The following is a 24,154-nucleotide window of genomic DNA, read 5'->3' as shown; positions in this document are numbered from 1 at the left end:
GCAAGGCATACAAAGCCTGGGTTAGACTAAACCCTTACAGTCTCCTTTGATGGGGCTAGTGCTGCCCTTACTAAATAAGCTATCTATGCTCACCACTCCTAGAGGGTGCTATTAATAAATCTGACTGTGCTGGCTTTACCTCGTTCACGGGGCCCTGTCCCCGACTTATCACTAGGGTATGAGGTCCCCTAGGGTACAAATGGCTTCTGGGCCTATGTTCTGGTCCAGGCTCAGTTGGGGCTCTGCCTAGAACACAGCATGCAGCCAAAAGAGGAAGCCACTTCCTTGTGCAAGACACTATATAGTGCTGAAAAAGTCTCCCTCGGCTTATACTCGAGTCGGGTGCCATGGGCCCCTCTAGACTAGCACCCTCTGTCCTTTGTGTGCAAATTAGGCCCCCCGCAACCAGACCCCCCAGTGCCCTGGCCTAGGCTCCCACTAGCATTACTTATTCCCCCTTACATCCCTCCGGGAGCGGGTCTGCTGCCAGTTTGCCAATGCGCAATGAGCGTTGGGTAGTACTCATATTGTTTTTGTTGACCCTCTTCTCCACTTACAGAGCTAGTTTACTGTTTTTCTTTGAAATAAATATTGAAAAACATAAACCCCACTGATGCCTCAATTAATGTAATTTTATTGGTATTTATTTTGATTACTGAAACTTAGCATTTCTGCATTTCCCACCCTCGGCTTATACTCGAGTCAATAAGTCTTTCCAGTTTTCTTAGGTAAAATTAGGCACCTCGGCTTATATTCGGATCGGCTTATACTCGAGTATATACGGTATATACAGTATAGTCCAGAGTGGGAGCACACCATCTAATGTGATAAAACCTAGGTGCCAGAGCTGGAAAAGTTATAGAAACGAATTCAAAGTGTCGGCACTCATAGGGTTTCCGCAACAAAAGCACAGGAAATAAAGATTCTTTTAAATGCAGGTGATGTGGTTTATTGATCCGACGTTTCAGTCCTTTTATTGGACTTTCATCAGGGAGTGCAGGGGAACAAACAAATCGGCGTCTCCACTACCCGCAGCCACCTAGCAACGCTCGGCTCCCTCACTGCCGCTCCCACTGCACATGCGCGCAACAAACTCCTGCGGATCAGGAGTTGGGGACAGTCTGGCGATCGGGGCAAATTGTCTGTGAGTACCCTTTATTATGTATTCTGCAAGGCTAATGGTGGTTAGGCGCCTCCAATGTTACCAATTATACTGTGTCCTTGTCCTGTAATTTTGTGCTATGGGCACGTTCTTTCCCGATTTTTTTCTTTCTCTGGCTATACGTTCTGTTTATGCTCTGTTGCTTAGCAACAGTTCTTATGGCACCAAACTTGACCTTTAAAGCGCCAATTTGTTTGTTCCCCTGCACTCCCTGATGAAAGTCCAAGCAAAGGACTGAAACGTCGGATCAATAAACCACATCACCTGCATTTAAAAGAATCTTTATTTCCTGTGCTTTTGTTGCGGAAACCCTATGAGTGCCGACACTTTGGATTCATATATACAGTATATATAATATATATATATATATATATATATATATATATATATATATATATATATATATATATATATATATATATATATATATATATATATATATATATGAATCCAAAGTGCCGGTTTTACGCCATTTTTACATGGCTAAGCCTGCCGATGTGTGGCAAGTTTTCTCGCCATTTTTTACACAGCATAATAAATATGCCCCAGGGACTCCAACCTTGCTCCTAATCCCCACCCCCTGCCAAAGGTCAGAGAGCAGCTGCGGATGCGGGGGTGGGGATTGTCAACTATAAAAGAAGCAGACCCTGCAGTCTGCCCCCCACAACCACAGGGTCTACTTCCTCTACAGTTACATCAGTGGACAGAGCCTTGGTCTAACTGTAGCAAGGAGTGTGACAGAAAAATAATTGGTTAGGTCATCTCTTGTGGAGCTCATAGAACTTCACAAAACAGTAAATGATATAAAAGAGAAATAACGAGTACATTTGAATTTGGTAAGATTTGTTAATAGATTACATAATGTAAATTATCTGTTGGTATAGTTTTTTCCTTTAACAATGAATGCACTCCAGGTGCATTAAAAACAGAAGATGGGTTTCTTATTTCATCACTGTCAAACCTATTTGACAAGTATGCGGTTAGTAAAAAGTGAGAAACAAAAAGAATACTGCATTAGTCATACTATTGCACTTTTTTCAGGAGTGATGGATAGGTTTCCACCTGATTGGCTGGTTGCCTATGATTCAGAGCTGTTAAACCAGTTTGGAAGCTAGTATTGGATGAGATCTTTTGTTTTATGTTATTGTCTGTTATAATAATAGTGTACATTTACAACCCAAAACAGAGTTTATTTAGATTTCAACTACAAAAAAAAATGTTAAAATGTTTAAGTAAACACACAGGAAAAAACAAACCCAATGCATTTTACATATAAAATTAAAAAAAAATAATTTAAATCACTTGCATGCAAATCTCTATAAAAGTTTAAGAATCGCTGTGGTTTTAAAGTTCAAATAATGTACAGATGGGGATACTAGTTAACATAAAATAGGTATCATGCACATTCATGCACTATAGAGATGGGCAAAATAATTTGTGCGGCTGACACAGATGTCACTTTCTCTGACGCGTCTGTTTATTTTTTACGCGTGTGTCATTCTTTAGATGTGCATGTCCAAAGTCAACGCACACGTCAGAGAAAGCAATGCCCGCGTCAAAGGCCACGTGGCGAAATTATTTTGCTAATCCCAGATTATGGAACATTATTTGCCTGTACAGCTGCTGCCATAGGATGTTTCATATTGAAGAAGTCTTCAGAAACTTAGCTATGAATGCACATACCATCCTTTACAACTAAAACAACAGTATTTTAACATAACATTAAAAATCAATCTATTGTTTGGTTTTGTGGAAATAAATATGTATAGGAACAGGAACAGTATATTTCACAAGTCAATGTTAAAAGTAACACACAAAACAAGTTTTTTCTATTGTAAAACCATAAGTCTATACAGTTAGGATTCATAAAGAAATAATCTGATTAAATTATTAAATTTGGAGATTTATTACATTAAAATGTAATAAATAAAATTAATGTAAATGTGCTGAATGTCACAAGCCTTTTCCTAATCTTTCAATTTCTTCGAGAAGAAAATCAACATCAGATTTTTTAGAAGCTGGATTTGAGAAAACCATCCTGAAAAAGTTAGGTTTGTCTCCTTGAGGCTGGTAACTGACCATAACTGTTCCTTCTTCCATCATACGGGCTTTAATCTGCGGAGCAATCTATAGTAAGGAAAAAAAAAGAAAATGTTGGCTTCTGCAAAGGCACAATTGTGAAGCAAAGAATAAAACCTGTACTAGCCTTCGAATAACATTTAAGACTGATCAATCGTAATAGAATAAGAATATGCTTGCAGTATTCAGTCAAGCACATTGTGTAATTGCCCATTTAATGGATGGCTACACTGCCACACTATAATATAGATCTTTAATACAAGATGTCAAACAGATGAAAATGCCCAATCATGGAAGTCTGTGCAAATACAAGGTAACATCTTGAAACTCATGGATATCCACTGTTTGGCATAAAACATTTTAATCTGCTTTTTTTTGTTGTATATCCACAAAAAGGACAGAAAATTTCTCTTAGAAGTCTCACACTTGTAACAGCAAAGGGCTATTATCTTAAATTAAAGTGCCCTTGTGCCCTAGTGTAATGGGTAGACATAAGAGTAAGGATAAAAGAACAAAACAAATATTAGGAATTATGATCCAAATAAAGAACAAAAGCAAGAAGGATATTTAAAAAAAAAAAAAAAAGTGAAACTCATTCCCAGACACTGCTGGAATAATGCAGCATCCATGAGATGGATGGTGTTGAAAAAGGTGTTTGGCAGAGGAAAAGGCAAAATTACTTCAAAGTGTGTTAGTGGATTTGGGTATTTGAGTCAGTCCCTAGAGGGTTAATTAAAGAATTCAGATTTGTTCACCTTTTTATGATTTTAACTTAAAAATTGGTTGTAAAATCACAGCTAGCAGTGTTGCAAAATGCTTTTCACTTTTTTTCCTTGTGTGTTATTCACACTTGGAAGAAATATATGATGGGTTGCCAATTAAAGATGTGTCACCACTTATTACACATGTTACATGGTTCCCATTATGATGATATATTTGATTTGTGGGTGGTTATATTAGATTGTAAATCACTACATTTTGTACTCCTGATAAAGGGATGGAGCCCCCAGAATGTAGCATGGGTTTGGCTAAATTGGGTTGTACCCCTTGGCTATTTTGCGGTTTGTAGATGGAATGTCCTTTAAACACAGGAGCACTAAATATGAATTTGGAGCGCATGGTTCTAAAAATTCTTTTGCCTCAATGGCACCCACCAGCATGCAGAATTAACTTGACTTTAGTCACTGTTGGATTGGGAGACTAGAGATTGCTGTAATGCCTTCCATCCTTACTTCTAAATATGACAGAAGCCAAACTAGCTTAAGATGGCAGTCAATATAGATTTTACATATTTTTCAGCTTGTCTTATAAGCACATGCAGACATTAAAATTGTACCTTATGCAGCCTTGCTTTCCATTCCTTATCTCTTGGGACATGTTCCAGACTAGGTGGAATATACCAGAAGCAGACATTTGTGTACTCCGGCTTTAGGGAAAAGAAGAAAGATATTTATAGTGACTATGCAGGACATAGTTAAGTGTAGTTGTTGCTTGGGACAACAACTTGGGAACAATTCTAAAAAGTGCCTTAAAAAAGGAAAGTTTAAAAACGCTGTGCGGGGGAGGGGGGGGTTATAAAATGTTAGGCACCCCTCCATCCAACTCCCCCAATGATTACACTGAAAAACTCAGCCCAGGGTATCTTTCTAGGAGCACCACATGTGAATTTCTTCCACTTCATTCTTCTCTGGGCCCAGGCCAGCGCAATAAAGCGAAAGCCAGATTTTTGCTTTAACTTCTCACTCTAATGCACACCTAGCCAGCGCAGTTTTCAGCAAACAGTTGCACCAGCCTGGGGTATGAGGTAAGTGGTTGTAAATAGTGGTAGTGGGGGGGTGCCAAATGTTAGAGATTTGAACATTTTTAACAGTAGGGTACAAAACATAAAAGTACATTTATAAAGCTGTGTAATAACCGAGATATAGCTCTTTGTAATGGATTATTCTCATGACGTATGAAATTAATTCGCACATAGGAAAGATTTGCATAGTTTTACACAACTCTATGTTTTATTACTCTGTTTATTGGAGCTTTAAACTAATTAATCAGTCTAGTTAACCTGCAGCATTCCTTAGTTTGTTTGACTAAGTTTCCATTAAACCTCACCATGTCTATGCTGCTGCCCCAAGAAGAATATGTTTTCTGAAGCTATCTTACATTAGAAAGCTCTTAAGTTGATCATTATGGGACCAAATAATCTCATTACACAAATAGGTAGCTTATAGTGATGAGTGAATTTGTCCCGTTTCACTATAAAATTCGTGAAACTGCAAGAAAATTAGCGAATTGCATTTGTTGTGCAATTTTTTTGTCGCCCACGTCTATTTTTTTATTGTCGCCCGCCTTTTTTTGACGTGACCGACTAATCTGACGCGTGACGACAAAAAAAATCTGCGCGACAAATTTTTCGGAGGCAAATTTTCACTGAAGTTTCTGGAAACAATGGCGAAATGAGGAAATTTGCTGCAAGTCCATGCCTGGCAAAAAAATTCACTCATCACTAGTAGCTTAATAGTTAGTAAGCAAATCCTGAGGTGAGAGATAATAAAGTTGCTCAAATCTTTGTGTCTTTGTGAAAGCTTTCAGCTTTATAGAGAATGTTGTGCCTGAAGCATACACAGTAGTGATTCACATTTCTTAACAGAGACCAGCCCAAGAGACCATTTTTTAATAAAGGTTACCGAGTATCCTGTTCAGGAAATGTTCAACATCCAAAAATAGACTGAAAATAGCTTTAAAGTGATTTCAATACAAATCTGTTGGGGGGGGAGGGGCACATTGGCTACACTTTTTGGCACAAGTTTTCTACTCCATGTGTGACATTTGAACTCCATGTCTAAACCACCAAAACAGTCCATTGGTATAATTAACATTATATAGATTTATTTAGCAGGAACTTACCTTATCACGGAAGACAAGTTCAAAATTTGATTTTGATTGTAGCTTATTGTACAAATATTCTGAAAGTTCAAGGCATCTGTTTATTTGAAGTTCAAAGCCACAGCTTCCCTACAGAAAGAAAACAAACATCGTTCATTTTTAAGAAATAAACCCCTCAACCACCAAAGGCTGAACAAATTGCACTAATCTCAAATAAGACTACCAGGACCTATCCTTGCATTCAGGCAATATGTTCATGCAGTGCAACGTAAGCATGGGCAGTTGATACTATTTTACCTACATCTGTGAAAACACTGCTATTTTTGATCTAGATTCATAAACTGTGGTGATTAAAGTAGGCATTATTACCACTTAGAATGTGAAGCCTATGAAATTAAACTTTTTTAAAAAGGTGCTTTATAATTCATAATTGTACAGACACATATATAGGTATTGATATTGGCAGTGACAGCCACATTCCCTTTTAACAAAATCAATGTACATACAGTATATGATGCCCAGTTAAGCCTAAGGTTCATTTTAATTTCAACATACATGTAACTGATAAAATGCATTTTCTGTTGTGACAATGATGACAATGGTATCCCCATTTCAGCATTAAAATAGACCCGAAGGAAGGCCAATTGGTAGATTTACTGACTGATCAATCCAATCAATGGATACACTTTCTGTAAATTTTGTTTGTTTAACTATTCTGCTTGAATTCCCTGAGGAGGAAATTTTCACATCATTTAGTTGAACCCTGGAAGGCTAGAACAATATAAAATATTAATGCTGATCAAGTCAGTTGAACGTTTCCTATTGAATCAAGATTCTTTCATTTTGTATTTGATAGATATACCAACACGTTTCATAGTTTATCCTCTACACTGTTTGGCATCTGAATCAAGTGTACAGTACCCTCTATAATTACCTACACCTCTGTTCCCCGGTCTCTGTTCGTACGCGGAGGCGCAATCATTTTAAATCCTCTGCTCATATCTACTCACTCTTTTTCCTACTATTACTGGCTGCAGGGGATATCTCTCCAAACCCCGGGCCCTGCTCCATACCTACTTATATTCGTCCTCGTCCTTCTGTCCCCATGCCTAAAGCCTGTCGTACCTCTGCTGCTTCTAACCTTATTCAGGTTCCCACTCTTCCCTCCTCCTGCCTTCCGTTTTCCTGTGCCCTTCTTAATGTCCGTTCCTTAACTAACAAAGCTACACTAATCCATGATCTATTCTGTTCTAACTCATTTCATCTCCTCGCACTAACTGAAACCTGGCTGTTACAGAATGACACTGCCACTGAAGCTGTGCTCTCATATGGCGGTCTGTCTTTCTCTCACACCCCCCAGGCCACTGGACGCGGTGGGGGAGTTGGAATTCTCCTCCCGTTGCCGGTTCGCACCTATTCCTATTCCCCCTGCTTATTTGTTTAATTCATTTGAGGTGCATGCCATTCAGATCTTCCACCCTCTCTCTGTACGAGTGGCTGTCATTTTCAGGCCCCCATCAGCCTCCTCCCCTGCTACCTTCCTCTCTGATTTTGAAACCTGGCTCTCCTTTTTCCTCTCTACTGACGGCCCTGCAATCATCCTTGGGGATTTCAACTCCCACATTGATGATCCCTCGCAACCCTGGCCCTCACGTTTTCTACGCCTAACCTCCTCCTTTGAACTCCAGCAGTGGACAAATGCTCCGACTCATAAGGATGGCCACTTTCTGGATTTAGTCTTTACTAAAAATCTGTCCCTGTCTGATTTTAACAGTGTCCCCTTTCCCTTCTCTGACCATCACCTCGTTACATTTTCTGTCTCTCACTCTCCTTCCCAACCTGCTCCTTCCCCCGCTGTATTAATTAGAAACACACGTGGCGTAGATCTCCCGGCCTTAGCTCGCTCTTTCAGGTCCAGTCTCTCCTCCTTCAATGAGTTGTCTGACCCTGATACCCTGGTTTGCGAGTACAACAGAATACTAGCCTCCACTATGGATTCATTTGCACCCCTTCAGCCTAAGCGCACTCGGGTGCAAAACCCCCGCCCCTGGCTGAATGTGCAGACCAAATTCCTACGCTCCTGTGTGAGGTCTGCGGAACGTATGTGGAGGAAATCCCGTACGCAAGCAGACTTTATCCACTATAAATTCCTATTAGCCTGCCTCAATTCTGCCCTGTCGAAGGCTAAACAGGAATACTACAACACCCTCATAAACAGTAATAAATCCAACCCAAAACGCCTATTTTCCATATTCAATACCCTTCTGCGTCCCTCTCAGACTCAATCACCTGACTTTATGCACTCCCCCCAGGACTTTGCCGATTTCTTCCTGAACAAAGTGGAGTCCATCCGCAATCAAATTCCCCCCTCTAATACTAACCAGCTCCTCCTTCCTCAGCCCCCCTCTGCATGTCTTAGCTCATTTGGTCCCGTAACTGGCTCTGAAGTCTCCCGGCTTCTGTTGTCAGCTCCGCTCACCACTTGCTCTCTAGACCCCATGCCTTCTTCTCTTCTCAAACACTGTGCTGCTGAGCTTACTCCGGCTCTTACTCACATCTTCAACTCTTCTCTGTCTTCTGGAAGTTTCCCCTCTTCTTTCAAACAGGCCTGTGTCAAGCCCATCCTTAAAAAGGCCACGCTGGACCCGTCCTGTCTATCTAACTACCGTCCTGTCTCGCTTTTACCGCTTGCCTCCAAAATCTTAGAGCGCATTGTCTTCTCCCGTATCACTAACTTCCTTAATGCACATAATTTACTGGACCCGCTGCAATCTGGCTTTCGGCCTGCGCACTCTACTGAGACAGCGTTGTGCAGAGTTACGAATGATCTTCAGGTTGCCAAAGTCAGTGGTCACTTTTCTGTACTAATCCTCCTAGATCTATCGGCTGCGTTTGATACGGTTGACCACTCCCTCCTAATGCAAATTCTGCATTCGATTGGTCTCCGTAGTCAGGCTGCATCCTGGATCTCTTGCTACCTCTCTAACCGGTCATTCACTGTCTCCTACGCTAACAAAATCTCATCTCCAGTTCCTCTTAATGTGGTGGTACCCCAAGGCTCTGTACTTGGGCCGTTGTTGTTCTCCCTTTACACGCTGTCTTTGGGAGAGCTTATCTGTTCATTTGGCTTCAAATACCATCTATATGCTGATGATACCCAAATTTACTTTTCGACCCCTTCATTAACAGTTGAAACTGAGACTCAAATCTCTAACTGCCTCCTGGCTATCTCCAATTGGATGAACCAACGCCACCTCAAACTCAACCTAACAAAAACTGAACTAATGATCTTTCCGCCTAAACCTGGTCCTACTCCCCCCTTTTCTATCTCTATTGAAGGCACCCTCATCAACCCTGTCAATTCCATGCGTTGTTTGGGGGTGATCTTTGACTCCAGTCTCTCCTTCTCTGACCATACTAACACCACTGTCAAAACCTGCCACTTTTTCTTACGCAATATTGCCAAAATCCGGCCCTTTCTTTCTACTGTAACAGCTAGGCTGCTCATGCATGCCCTCATCCTATCCCGACTTGACTACTGTAACCTATGAGTAAGTGCGTTCGCGCACGAAACATGTCAGGCGTCTAGTTTTTAGATGGAACAATAAAGACCTGGTTTTAGCAGCATGTCGTGTCCGGAGATGTTTGGAGCTCAACTGTATATGATATGACTACTGTAACCTGCTGCTAACCGGCCTCCCTAAGTCCCATCTTTCCCCCCTACAGTCTATATTAAACACCGCTGCCAGAATTCTCCTCCTCTCATCCAGGAGAGTTCAGGCCCTTCCCCTGCTAAAGGCCTTATCATGGCTTCCTGTTAAACAAAGAATAGTTTACAAACTCCTTCTCTTAACCTTCAAAGCCCTCCATTCCTCTGCTCCTCACTACATCTCTTCCCTGGTGTCTCCGTACGTTCCTGGCCGACTCCTTCGTTCCTCGCAGAGCAACCGTTTGGTTGCGCCCCCCACTACTACTGCTGCTTCCCGCCTTAAATCCTTCTGCCTGGCTGCCCCTTACATTTGGAATTCCCTCCCTGATGTCCTCCGGAGAGAATCCTCCCTCAGTCTTTTTAAAACTAAACTTAAAGACTACCTTATGGAGCACTCGCCCAGCACCTGATCTGGAAACTGGCACTTATACTGTAATGTCACCCACTGTGACCTATAGCACTTATATTTGCCTATTTGTGTCTGTTAGTTACCCCTCCCATATAGATTGTAAGCTCTACGGGGCAGGGACCTCCTTCATCTTGTGTTTCTGACTCTTATTGCAACTGTACCTTGTATTTATTTGTATTTATTGTTGTACTTTGTATTTATCCATTATCTTTAACCCCCCTGTCTGTATTAATGAATTCTACTGTACAGCGCTGCGTACATAAGTAGCGCTTTATAAATAAAGATATACATACATACATACAGTAAATGTATACATGGCACTGACAAATTTGCTGGTTCCAGTGTACATTTCAATGCATGACAAAATGTCAAAACAGAAAGCCATACAGCATATAAACCCAATTTAGAAGAATCTTTTTTTCACTAAAAAAAAAAAAAACTAAGTCTTGTACACAGATATTAAAAGGTGCACCATTTTGCTTATACTGAAAACGTCTATTATGGCAAAAGTTACACCTTATTATTTAATTATCTATATTACCTTTGCCTTCCACATTAACCAGAGTTTAAAGATATCCACATGTCGGCCACACTGGATTGTCTTGTCTCCTGTATCATAAGCTGTATCGTAAGGTTTGTCCATTTGGAAGAGATAATCTGCACATTGCTGGTTACATGCCTGCAGAAGACCCTATTATGTAAAGACACATGTTATGACTTGTACATGCAAGTGCTTGGAAAGCTTCAATTTTTGAAGAGCAGAGAGTTCATTGAATTTTGTCCAAATTAGAAATATTCCTGATGCAATACAAGACTACTCTATGTGGCTTGGTTCAAAAGAAACAAGAAAAAAAATTACACCAGATGTTTGACTACATTACTTTTTGAAAGTATATGTTCAAGCCATTTATAAACATTGCACCAAAAATTTATAAATCTTAAACTTTTTTTTACGTACAGTACTTTTATAACCTAACTTATATTTTCACAATTTACAGGCAAGCATACAATTATGATTTGGTTGTCCATCAAATTTTGTTAGACACCCATCAATTCTTTAAAGGCTTCTTACCAGATACCTGTAAATATTTTGGGTCAGTGAAAGTAATTCCTTTAGGCAAGTCCAAGAACTAGGTGCCCAGGTTATCCAATAGCATACTTGGAAGTATCCAAGAAATGTTGACAGGAGGGACCACCTATCAAGTTCTCCCCAGAATACTGGCAGGATAACTGGACACCATATGAGCAAATCTTATCCCTCTCCATAGCCATAACAGATGCCTGATGCCAATCTAATAAATTGCATATTTAGTAGACCTGGGGATAGAAGGCAAAGCAATATTGCCCAAAATGTTAAAATGTTGGTAAAATAATAATTTTGGACACAATAAGAAATGTATCCATCCTTCTAACAACCCTGAATCAAGTGATCACAGAGAAGAACATTTTTTCTTTGAATTCTAAAAGTTCATAAAGTTCCCTTTTGTGGATTAAATGAAATATCACCAGTTTTCACTTACAAGAACTCAAACTAATATGTGTATTTATGTTTAGTGTAACTGATTAGCACTTACGCCCTGAAATCACAAGGCTTGACTTAACCTCCCCACACATATACACCATGTGGCATGAATTCCGCCTATGAATGGCTAGATCTAAGCCTATCAGGAAAAAACTTTTATTGCAAGACATGGGTGCAGCAATGCTACATGTTAAAAACAGGTTAGCCATTTCTAAAATTAAAGTGGTGATTTTGTGCAATCATAAGGATTCTATGCACCAGGTTTCTTAAAAATCAATGTTTACCTTTTGTCGAATAAGGATTGCTGAGCATTGTAGTGGGACTCCCATAATTTTGTGGGGATTCCAAGTGACAGAATTAGCTCTACACACACAAAAAAATATATATTATTGATACAAAAAGGGTATTTTCCACAATTTAGGACAAAATCTGTGCTGCAATACCTCTCAATTCCATTCATTTTATAGCGATGTTTTTTGGACAACAGTAATCCACCACCCCAGGCTGCCTATAAGCGCAAGGAAAACAAAGTCTTTAAAATATTTTTTGGATAACTTGTGGAAATCATCAATGATTATAGGGAACCTACAATGAAAACACACTAAAATCACATATTACAGCAGTTATACCCATAGGGCTAGCTAAATCATGCCGACAGCCCCCTCCAACATTATAAAGCAGGGTAAAAAAAAAAAAAAAAAAAAAAATTCCTTACATCAACATGCATCCAGAGTCCATATCTCTTACAAATGTCAGCAATAGTGATGAGGGGATCAAATGCACCATATACTGTTGTCCCAGCTGTAGCACTAACATAAAATGGATGTTGTCCCTGTAAATAAGGTTATTTATGTCTTACTTTAAAACCAGTCAATTATTATGCATTTAAGCTGTGACCAACTACAACAAAATATTGGATTTTCAAATGTTGGCAGACGATTAATGCCTTGTCATACAATGTTACAATATATGTATTACAATATTTTAAAGGCCCTACAGCATGGCTTATGAACTGAATATACAAGATAAATCAATTTTGATTCATAGGTACACTTGCACTTATGAACTTTTACTGTACCTTATAAGTATAGGTTCAGCCAACTTACTTGTCTTTTTGCTTTCAGAATTTTATCTTCCAAGTCAGATGGAATCATTTTACCCCTATCAGGATGAAAAGAAAATGTGTCACTCAAACTGGCTTGTTACTTCTCCTGCAGTATATGTATGTAAGGATCCATATGGTTAGCATTTCCTATGGATGCCATTTACAGAGCTTTGATAGATGTCACACTTTAATATAATGATTGTAAAGGGGTAGTTCTTACTCTTTGGCCTCCATTTCCTAACCCAGGTAATGGTGTTTGGAGAGCCTGGTGTCAGGAAGGCCCAGTACAGAGTTCTGCAGTTGGGCAACCCTGTAAAAAAGGTTTAGCCCAATACAGGACTAGTTTTGTCAGAGTACATTCTAGGAACCTAAGACAGACATAGCTAGAAAGAGCAGCCTTTTGCTCCACCTAAAGATTTATAGCTGGAAGTACAGTAGTTCTCACTTAGGCATAACTAGCATAAAGTGGAGGGCCCACAGTGCTGAAAGGGTCACATTGCTAAGCTCTATCCATAACTGTAAATATTTACCTTAACCGATACTGAAAAGCCTATTGCTTGCAAGGACTAGTGATGAGAGAATTTTTTTGCCAGGCATGGATTTGCATAGAATTTCCGCATTTCGCCATGGGCAAATTATTTTGACACACTTCCATGAAAATTCGCTGCAGAAAAATTTGCCGTGCATAAAAAAATTTTTGTGCGTCAAATTGGGCGCAGCCGTGTCAATAAAGGGCGCACATCTACAGCAATGAATCCACTGCCAGTACCACCACCCCTCAATTTTAAGCATCTACTTACCTTTTAAACATGGTTTTATATCACTTAAGGCTATCCTGTGAAGTATAACTGGATACACTATAGTAATACACCAATACTTGTTATTCTCATACTGAGCATTAAGGAAACCCACCTTTCATCACACTTTATTGCAATGACATTGTCAGTTCCAATACCAAGAATTGCAGATGCTTTTTTAAATGAGTAGTGACTCTGAAAAAGAAAATCACTATGAAAAGATAGATTAAAACTGTGTGTAAAATTAGTAATTATTTAGTTAGAAAAACAACCCTAGCAGATTGCTTCCTTGACAGAGAAAGTGAAAATATTGCCACCAATATGGATTCATGCAGCTTAGTTATCAAATACAAGTAGAGTTGCCTCTTGTTCAGTTTTCCACTGATGTCATTCATCCAAAAGCTGGCATAATCCTCTTTATCCCCCCCCCCCCTCCACACTGATTCTAAAGCCACAAAAATTAGTAAAAGTTAGATTTTGCTTAAAATGGTAACATTTACGTACCTGTTCAGATGTAAAAATAACAATCTGTGGAAGTGCTGCCATTCCTTTTGTTTTCACCATGGGAAAATATTTGTAACGAGCTGCTTGAAGGCTATAAAGGTTGGAAATTGTTCCACCTGGAGTGAATATCAAACAGACATATACATCTTAATGTGCCATAACTTAAGTTCACAATAACTGAAAATGCAACCATCTAGGAGTTTTTTTCTTAAAGTAAATGATTCTCAGTAACATACAATGTACTACAGAGTAGCTGTGTGTATGGAGATTATATATATATATATATATATATTATATATATATATTTTACACACACAATACAAGTTACAGTTCCATGCATGGTTCCTTGATGGTGATGCCAAGGATTTTAGTACTAAATGCAGCTAGTTTCAGTGTCATGGAGGGTTAACTGAATATTGGGTCTAGTTTAAATAACAGACAGGGATATAGTTTTTCCTTACCAGGAGAGAATATACCATCTGCTTCATTTTCTCCCCATCCAATAATCTCTTGCATTTTTTTCAGCACAATTTCTTCCATGATTATAAACACTGGTGCAATTTCATATGTAAACCTTTAAAAGATAAATAATCATCTTAAAACTGAACAGTGTGGAATTTTCATGTTGGATTGTTCTACATTATCTTGGGTATATATATATATTTCTTTTTTTTGGGGGGGGTGGGGGGTTGAAGGGTTAAAGATTATTTTCCAATCAGTGGTATGTATATTGTCCACTTTGCTATTGCTGTATTTACATAAGATGGCTTTTAGAATAGAATATTAGTATTAGAATAACTGTTTGTGAATAGGATTTAATAAAAGCAGAAATATGACATTCTTTATATACAAGAGATCCAAACCATTTTTTATATACATACATGTTTGTATTAGCAGTTGCAGTCAGCCATTCACCAGCTAGTCCAATTATATCAAGGCCACAGGAGAGCTGATTAAAGTAACGTGGATGTCCTTAAAAGAAAAAAAAGTTAACAGTTTCACACAGGTGTCTAAATACAGCTTTAATGTCAAACAGTAAACAAATTATTTACCCTTTAAGTAGTACATGTGGTGGGAGGAATTTTGTTCATGTTTTATACCATAAACATTCAATATAATTATGTCACCTGCCTACAGAACCTCTGTATAAGTCGTACACTGAACAGATCCAAAAGGCATCTATGCATGAGAACAGATCATGCCACACAGGAAATTATGTTTTATCATACGGTATCACCGCTTTTCACAACTATCAGTTCAGGATGGGGAAATGGAGTTGGATAAGGAGTGTGTAATGTGTGGAGCAGTAGGGAGATCACAACCAAGATCTAGTCTAGGCTACACTTTATCATCAAAGTTGACCTCCCATTGTGTTTTTCTTTTAGTTGCGTCATTTCCTAAGCATTTTCCCAGTAAAAGCGTGCCACTAACAAATATTTCCTGCCATTTTTATTAGCAAAATGTGACACTTTCTAGTGTAGCTGTAGGGGTTACACACACATTTTAGCTATTTTCCCCAAGTGCCACATTGCTGTATTTTAAATTTAGAATGTCTGACCTTTTTCTTTTTTAAACCAATGATAAAAGAAAAAAAAAATATAGCTAATATTTTTTTTAAACTCTACAACTGTTAAATAATATCACTTTAAAATGTTACAGAACCAAAACCATGGAACTTGCTCTCCAAAGTTTTAAAAGATGCTATAAAAAATATATATGAAATGACAATAATGCAAACAGTGCCTGCCTGACACTTTCATCTGCTTTAGATGCACAACTGAATTAACACCATGGAAACACGGTAGAACATTCCCAGTATTTGCACAGTTTATAATCAAATGATTACACAGTGGTTGTTGTGTAAATGTGAACTTAGACTTCACCAAGACAGGGTTTGATGTTGATCTTTAAAAAAAAAAAAAATAGTATTGCTTAGAGCATGTTAACTGCAACAGTTATGCCAACATCAATGCTGGCACATAAAGATTCTAAACTTTTTGACTAAGGTTTGGACAGTAAAGTGTAGCACAGCATCTTTAAATCCAGGCCTAAATCTGGAAAATGCACAGAATCATATCTTCTCTTTAAAGGACAAGGAAAGGTTAATATAAATTAAGAGTAAGTCTAAAAGGCATTCTTTTTTAAGTACTTACTGCATATCTAAATTCCCAGATCCCCGCTTGCTTCTCTGAGATATGGTGCTGGCAGCCTACAGCAGTGTGAAGACTACAGTGACATCACTGAAATCTCTCTCCCCTTCCTGTAGGCTGCCAGCGGCAATGCACATGTGCGTAGCTTGATCCTGTCTCCTGTTCTGAGCTACAAATGCCCACCAGCCAACCAGAAGCGGGTCTGCTGGGGGGGGGGGGGAGGGAGGGAATGAAACACATGTGCAGTATGAAGCAAGGAGGGAAAGGAAGGGAGAATACCTTTTTAGAGATGGCTGCCTGTTCTAGAAAATGTGACGTAAGTAAATATTTGATTAGGTGAGCCAAAAGTGGCGTTTTTACTAAACAATAGGAGGACTATTGGGCAGTATTTTTTTAAATTTTGACTTGCATTCTCCTTTAAGTAGCAGTTGAATTACACTTAAGGGCAATGGCACATGGGACGTTTTTTTTCACCTATGCCAAACCTACTCCAACACGTGCAACAAACCATTTCAAAATATATCTTGTACTGGTCAATCTTAATTGCTGTTGTTAAAACATTTGAATTGTGAAACCTTTTATAAATGGCCTCCTACTGGATTTTTACACAATTAGTGGTGAGCAAAACTGCCTTTTTAAATTTGCCACAAAATTTTCAAAGCTATGGAAGAGGAAAGTTTGAGAAATTCCACCAAAATGCATTAGATTGAATTGGCATTGGCATTTTAATGTAATTTTTTACTCAATACTGAAATTGAGGCACAATTTTTGTGCATTTCCAGTACAGATTAAGATCTTATAGCAAATTCAATAGGAAAAGGAAATAGACCGATATTGCTCCGCGGTTTAATGATCCTCCAATAGCCCCCCCCAACAAAAAAGGATTTGGGGTCCCTTCTCTGCCATGTTTACTGACAAATTTATTCAGTCAATTTACTGTACAATAGCAGAATTGAGTCTACGAAAAGAAAATTACAGCCCTTACCTGTTTTAATGCTGTATTTAAGAGTATCACTACAATCCACAAGAATTTGCTCTAAAGGCTCTGGCTGGTCAGATAATTCCAAATTAAATCCTTCTAATCCTTCTAGTAGCTGGTGTGGATGATGGAAGTCAAGAACTTTACTTTCCCCATCGTAGGTTTTTTTTATGTGATTCAAAAGAATACGTAAAACTTCAATTAAAAATTGTTCTGTGCACTTTTCTCCATTTCTTGTAGGGAGTAGGTCTGCAAAGGAACACAAACATAACACTTTGGATAAAATTTTAACTAGAATGGTATCTATCAATAAATGAATTTTTCACCCATTCTGATTAATATCTGCCAGAGCCTCTTATCTGTAGGTAGGACACAATTTGTGCCAATATTAGCCAAAATAACTTGGGTTACTTAAGTTAAGTAGAATTAGAAGAGGTCTGAACAGAAAAGGAGTAGCCCTGCTGTTTGTGAGAAATGGCTTTGTATAGGGGAATATCCTGATATCATTAGGTATTGGGGTAGCTATTAGTATTTATATATTCCCTCAGCTTGCAGACCTGTACACAGGTATGCCTACATTGGTTAATGATGCAGTTTGTGCCTGCAGAGGGGCAAAGCAGCCCCTTGTGGGCAGAGAGTAAATGTGGATTGTATTCACATTGCAAGTTTCAAGTTTCCCTGAAATCTGCTCACTTGTCCCACTGGCAAAACCAGCTCCATTTGGCTTGACACAAAGTAAAGCAATAAAACATAGACCCATTAGTACAGCCTATAAACCAAACAGTGGATTGCAAAAGATAAGAATGGAAGCTCCATGGAAGCAATTTCACACAAGAAGACATTACAGTTTGAATAGAGAAAATGCTTGACTTGCTAAAATAGAAACACGAAAATGAATAGAGAGTAGGGTCAGTTTCACTTATGACATTGTTGTTTACCTGTGGAATAAATGTTTGAGAAATCAGAAATATATTTTTCACTGTGCATTATCCTCTCTTCATTGGCCTTCTCTTGACAAATGTGTTTTTCATGGAGTAGCTTGGGCTGACTATTTCCTTCATCTGCACATGTACCAACTTTTTCCATTTTGCCTGTTGGAGAGGGGGAGAAAAAAAAATGAACATAAACCAACAAAACGACTGATACTAGGACAACGGAACAACCAGCACTAAAAATGGACCATTTGGCAAGAAGTTAATTACTATATTGCATGCAACTTTCATTCTTAGTACATTTTGCTACATCAGGCGAGGTAGGGGGCTCAGATCACTTAACTACATAATGCAGTGCTGAACTGATTACATTTTAAATAAACTGCAGTAAGCTCAGCCCTGCTAGCTGGATTTTTTAGAGTGTCTCTGAATTTAATTGATCTGGTCACCCTATAACAAGGCAAATAGCATTATAGTGTGAAGTAAATGCACTATGAACATAAAGGTCTTTCCCATTATTATGTGGGTAAGTACTATGTACCAGAGCATACTGTATATAGGATGTTTTTTTTACTCACCCAGTAGACTAAAGTTTGCAAATTTGCCTCTCTAAATTGCCTTTGACTGAAAACTGACAATGCTAAGATTCATAGTGCAGTTATCACAGGGAACTTCCACCCAGAGAAACATTTTAACATCAAATATTTGTGTGTCTAGTATTATGTAATGAGCCACAGGGGGCATCCATTTATAGCCTGAGCTGTTACTTTCTGCTCTACCTGTGCTTCCTGAAGGACTTGGCAAACTAGTATTTCTGGTAAATGGGATATTAAAGGGGACCTGTCACCTTAAGAAATAATTCTAAATTGTTTTCTATTGTGTTTGTCAAGCAAAATAAACTTTACTTACACTATATAAATTATTCAAATCTTATTTTCTTCAGCATTGGAATTTACAATTGCAGCAAGCAGGCAGGCACCATTTTGTGGTGTTTTGTTATCAAAGCAGGCATTGCATCCTGCTAAAATCTTGTTTCTGTGCCAGTATGGGGGGACCCGATGCCCATATCCATGCACTGGTTACAAAATTACATGGTTAGGAGGGAGGGGGAATGTGAGGAGAGCAGCAACATCTAAGAAGTTCTGAATTCAAAGTGAAAGTAACTGTCTGCCCTGCCTCTATGCCTAAGGCAGGCAATATATGATTAACAGATGGGATTTTTAAATGCATTTATAATGGGTATGGATGTGGTAAAAAAAAAAAAGATTTTGGGTTTCATGTTTAATTTGAAAAGGGCTTTTATTACACAGCTTTTCATGTCTGGGTGACAGGTCCACTTTAAACCTGCTTGTTTACCTTATAACAAAATGTACATTAAGCACAAGAAGTAGCCCCCCCCCCATATCCTTGAATACAAATCAGCTGAGTCTTAGGCTGATGCCACACGTGGCGTAGGGCTGATTCAGCCCTACGCCTGCTACTTGTACCTGCACCCGAATGAATGGAATACACTCGGGTGCAGGCACATGTAGCCGATATACGCATGAAAACGCCAGAGAATGCAAAGTCTCGCGTTTTCATGCGTATATCGGCTACATGTGCCTGCACCCGAGCGTATTCCATTCATTCGGGTGCAGGCACAAGTAGCAGGCGTAGGGCTGAATTTTCGGCAAACGTTTTTCCGCTTGCCGAAAAAAATCAGCCCTACGCCACGTGTGGCATCAGCCTTAAGAGCACAGTAGCTTGTCAGTCCTTGAAAGGCAATAGTAGCCAAAAATGAGTGCTCATCGGCCATTTACATTTAAGTTTATGGGGGCTGCTATACTTCATATTATAATGGATTTCCCCCATATGCATCTGTGATAAACATTTTAGAATTAAAATGTAATGGACAATATATGTACACTAAATACACAAATCTGACACTTTACATAACAGAAGGTATAAAAAAATATATACTGTATATACCATTTCAAATGTTAACCTTTAACAAACCTCTGTAGACCATTTAGACACAGTGTCTATATTTCTGCTAAAGAAAAAGACAGACACACTTTATGTGTTAAACGTATTCAAATGTCTGTCTTTTATTTGATAACAACTATTAAGTTATTAATTACTTTTAGCCTCCCATTAACTGTTTTTGTGAGGTTTCTGGCCCCTTGTTTTGCATGCTTCATGGAGTACAGCCAAAAGTCAGTTACAAAGTGTTCTGCTAAGATGATACTCTTGTGCTTTGGCAGGTAGCTATAGTTTGAACCACTCACATCTACGGTCTCCAATTACATTGGATTAAATTCACAGTTCTGCCCAATATCAAGTGACTAACCACAAGCCTAACCTGTTATTCTTTCATCCGCTCTCAACACATCCCCCACCCAAGCAAAAAGTTTATCTAATGAAACATGGTCCTTTAATAATAATAATAATAATAATAATAATAATAAATATGTTTAAATTAGCTAGTTCCCATGAAAATGGTAAATGTATTACCTGCTCTATACTACCTATTATTGTGTAGGGTAGGGGAGCAGTCGTATGGAATTCAGAATTAGTTTTTATTCTATATTACATTTTCATTTAATTATGTTAATTTAGTTATGTTTAATATAGGTAGTTACCTATCCTAGGGATATAAAGCACTTTGAACTTTGGGTCTAATGCAGATCTTGGTGCATTTCCGTATAAAAAAAACTATATTTGTTAATGTGCAAAAATATTCACATAAAAGGAGAAAAAGGGCTAAATATTTTTAAGAGTTAACACATTAACTGTTGCATACCACACCTACTACTGTGTAGCATTTAACAATGTAATTTGCTCCACTATAAATACCTGCAAAGAGGCGCTCCCGATAGTTAAGGAGCTTTCTCATGCGCTCAGATAATTAAATTAGAGCTTTGTTTTGTCCACCAAATCTGTGCTGCCCTCTCCTTTTTGTACAATAATGGACTCTAAAGTATCAGCTTCTTTAAAATACAAAGAACACCAAGATAATTCAAGTACCTAAATAAATATACCAATATATATCACAATATTGAAGATGAAACCCACACTTCAATCTCCATATACGTATATATAGCAGGTACAGGTATAGAATGTACCGGTCTAGGAAGTGTTAACAGTGTTTGGAATAAACTCTCTATTAGCACTTGGCTGCTTTGCACTTTGTTCACATTACCAGGTGGTAGTTTATTAAATATACAGCTATGTTGTAATTTTTGTATAAATATAATAATCTAAAATAAAACATTTTTTTTTTAGTTTTTTTTGAGTTTAGTATTGGTTGCTCATTGGCTTTTGGATTTTTGTATGCAGTTTCTATCACACCTGGGTTCAGGATAGCCTAGAGCTTCACAAACATAAAAGACTGGCATTGTTACACTTACGTATGCCACTGGAACCTGTAGAGAAATCCATCACTGATGTCCCATTAACAACAGCTTCCTCTAACCTTCCGCAGGAGCAGTTTGTGGATGTGTGGCATTGCAGCCCTATTTGGATTCCCTGGCTGTGGGTGTGGTCATACCAATTGTTCTGACAGGGAGTGGATGCTACTAATTTGCATGCTGCTCTATTTACAATTTCTGCTCATAAAGGGCCAGTAAACCCTTTATGAAATCCCCTGCCTATATGCTTTTGCAGGTGTTGGATTCCAGAAATGGGGGGCAGAGGTGGAGTACATTTTGGGGCATATTTATTATGCTGTGTATTTTTACACAGCTTTTTACTCCATTTCTTGGCGAATTAGTTTTACACAGCATAATAAATACGCCCCTTGTTGTTTGTTGGTGTCTGTGTATATCCACCTGCAACAACTCCCTACAACACAATGCAAGGAAGCAAACAAAAGTATAATATAGTGAAGTAGGTTCATAATAAACATGTCTTGCGACCTTCCACAACCTGTATGTGTGTCTGAAAACAAAAAAATTATTTAAAAAAACAGCAAAAAACTGTGCCCCATACAAATCAATGATGATCTACCCCTACCAGACACAAAGTGAGCCAGCCTTCTCACCAGACTGTATCTGAAATTAAAGCTCATCAATAATCTCTTATAAGAATGGCATGCTCCAATAATTCACAACATAGGGAGGAAATGCCTCAGTGCTCCATTAGACTTCAATATAAATCATATAAAAGATAAAATTTAATACAATGCATAAGGTTTAGTTAAAACTGATTGACAAAAAATCAATCTACAAACATTCAGTAAGTAGAGTTCATTGAAGTTACATTACTGAATGAACTGTACTTAGGGCCGTAGGCCACTGGGAGATAAGTCAGTCACGGTTAAATCTCAACTACTGCGGGCGACTTATCTCCCTGAAATGCTTTCCTATGGACAATAAAGTAAATCGCAGGTGGGAATCGTAGGTTCATAATAAATGTGTCTTATACCCTTCCCTTCAGTATGTGTGCGGAAACTTCGGGCAAATTCAGAATAAGAAGCACCGCGTGTGCCTTTCAGGGATTCACTTTATTGCTGGTGGGAAGGCATTTCTGGGGGTATAGCTGTCCATGGTAGCCGAGATTTAACCACAGGCAGTAGTGATGTGTGGGCCAGCCTGATACCTGCAGGTCAGGCGGTTTCGGGCCAACCTCGCCACATCAACTGCTTGTTGCGGGCGTGTTCTGCTAACCCTCCTCGCCCGCAACCTTACACTGCTGGCTTCCTCTTCTGGCTCTCTAATTTATAGGCGCACGCCTTGCACGCCCCCTTTTGTGACATCATTGTGGGGCAGGTCTATAAATAGAGGGAGGAAACTGGGTCGGGTGCAGGTTGAGTATTTCATGACCCGTACATCACTAGCGGGTGGCTAATTGCCCTGTTGGACATGGCCCCTACTGGATTTTTGTAAGTAGTTTGAGTTTTTGACTTCATCAATTTTAAATAATAAATTTCACTATATTTGATTTTATCTCTTATATGATTTATATTGGATTCTAATGGGGCACCGAGAAATTACCTACCTAATCAGTATCTTGTAAACTATTAGTATCCCATTCTTATAGGAGATTATTGATGAGCTCTAGTTGTAAAAAAAATGGTGAGTAAGCTGGTTTACTGTGTGTCTGGTGAAGGACAATCATCATTGATTTGTATGGGGCACTATTTTTAAGGTGCTGTCACTTTAAATAATTTTTGTGCTTTCACTCACACATACACATTATGGAAAGGTATAAGGGCAGTGTTGGACGGGGAAATTAGTCGCCGGCAACAAATCTTCGTTGATCTACTAATCTCCCATCAATGCCATCCCACTGGCAAGAATGTAAATCGGCGGTAGGATGGCATATGCATTGCTACGATTTCTGGAAGTCGCCCAAAGTTTACTCTCAAGACAACTTTGGTCAACTTCCGGATATCGTAGCGTTGTGTATGCCATCCCACCGGCCGCTGGTATGGTATTGACGTCTGTCACTGCCCTTAGACATGTTCATTATAAATCTGTTGCACTATAATCTACTTTTGTGCACTTGGTTTTAAGCACAGACAGAGTGGAAGGATAAAGGAAGCTGCAGACATATATGACACTTATTGGAAGACTGTGTAAAGTGCTTAATATACACTGAATTTAGTACCTCCCTACAACACTTTACATGCTACCATGCTTAACATGTTACATGCTAATTTTGAGAGTTGTAGTTTAACCTCTACCAATCACTGCTTCACCATATTGAAATAATAAAATCTCTTAGCACTTGCTGTTGAGACTCAGACTGTACACCAATTCTGCACAGAGCCAGAAATCTCTTTGGGCACTTGTGTTGTATCTATAGATTTTTTACAAAATTTTGCCATGCAGTTCCTACAGACTCACAGGGTATGTGAATGTTTCAATCTGTCCCTACAGCACATAGCAATAAATCTGTCAGGTGGTTACAGAGCACATGTGTGCTGGGAACACTCAGTTTCTTT

The 24,154-nt window shown here is 38.7% G+C and overlaps 1 protein-coding gene across 2 annotated transcripts; it reads right to left on the bottom strand.

Moving 5' to 3' along the window:
• Window positions 1–2,331: 2,331 nt before the first annotated feature.
• Window positions 2,332–21,761, bottom strand: gad1.2 (glutamate decarboxylase 1 (brain, 67kDa), gene 2). Of its 2 annotated transcripts, none has more exons than XM_012964298.2 (15): window positions 21,618–21,761; window positions 18,235–18,387; window positions 17,303–17,545; window positions 15,049–15,139; window positions 14,629–14,741; window positions 14,168–14,283; window positions 13,779–13,858; window positions 12,868–12,922; window positions 12,477–12,593; window positions 12,205–12,269; window positions 12,046–12,124; window positions 10,781–10,930; window positions 6,143–6,250; window positions 4,578–4,667; window positions 2,332–3,289 (listed from the first exon to the last, which is right to left on the bottom strand). In XM_012964298.2, exons 1-15 carry the CDS (start codon window positions 21,646–21,648, stop codon window positions 3,116–3,118), a joined length of 1,665 nt encoding a protein of 554 aa, XP_012819752.1. In that variant the 5' UTR covers window positions 21,649–21,761; the 3' UTR covers window positions 2,332–3,115.
• Window positions 21,762–24,154: the final 2,393 nt, after the last annotated feature.

This window comes from Xenopus tropicalis, chromosome 6, assembly GCF_000004195.4.
Source record: "Xenopus tropicalis strain Nigerian chromosome 6, UCB_Xtro_10.0, whole genome shotgun sequence".
NCBI lineage: Eukaryota > Metazoa > Chordata > Amphibia > Anura > Pipidae > Xenopus > Xenopus tropicalis.
This window is presented reverse-complemented; position numbering and strand designations above follow the sequence as displayed.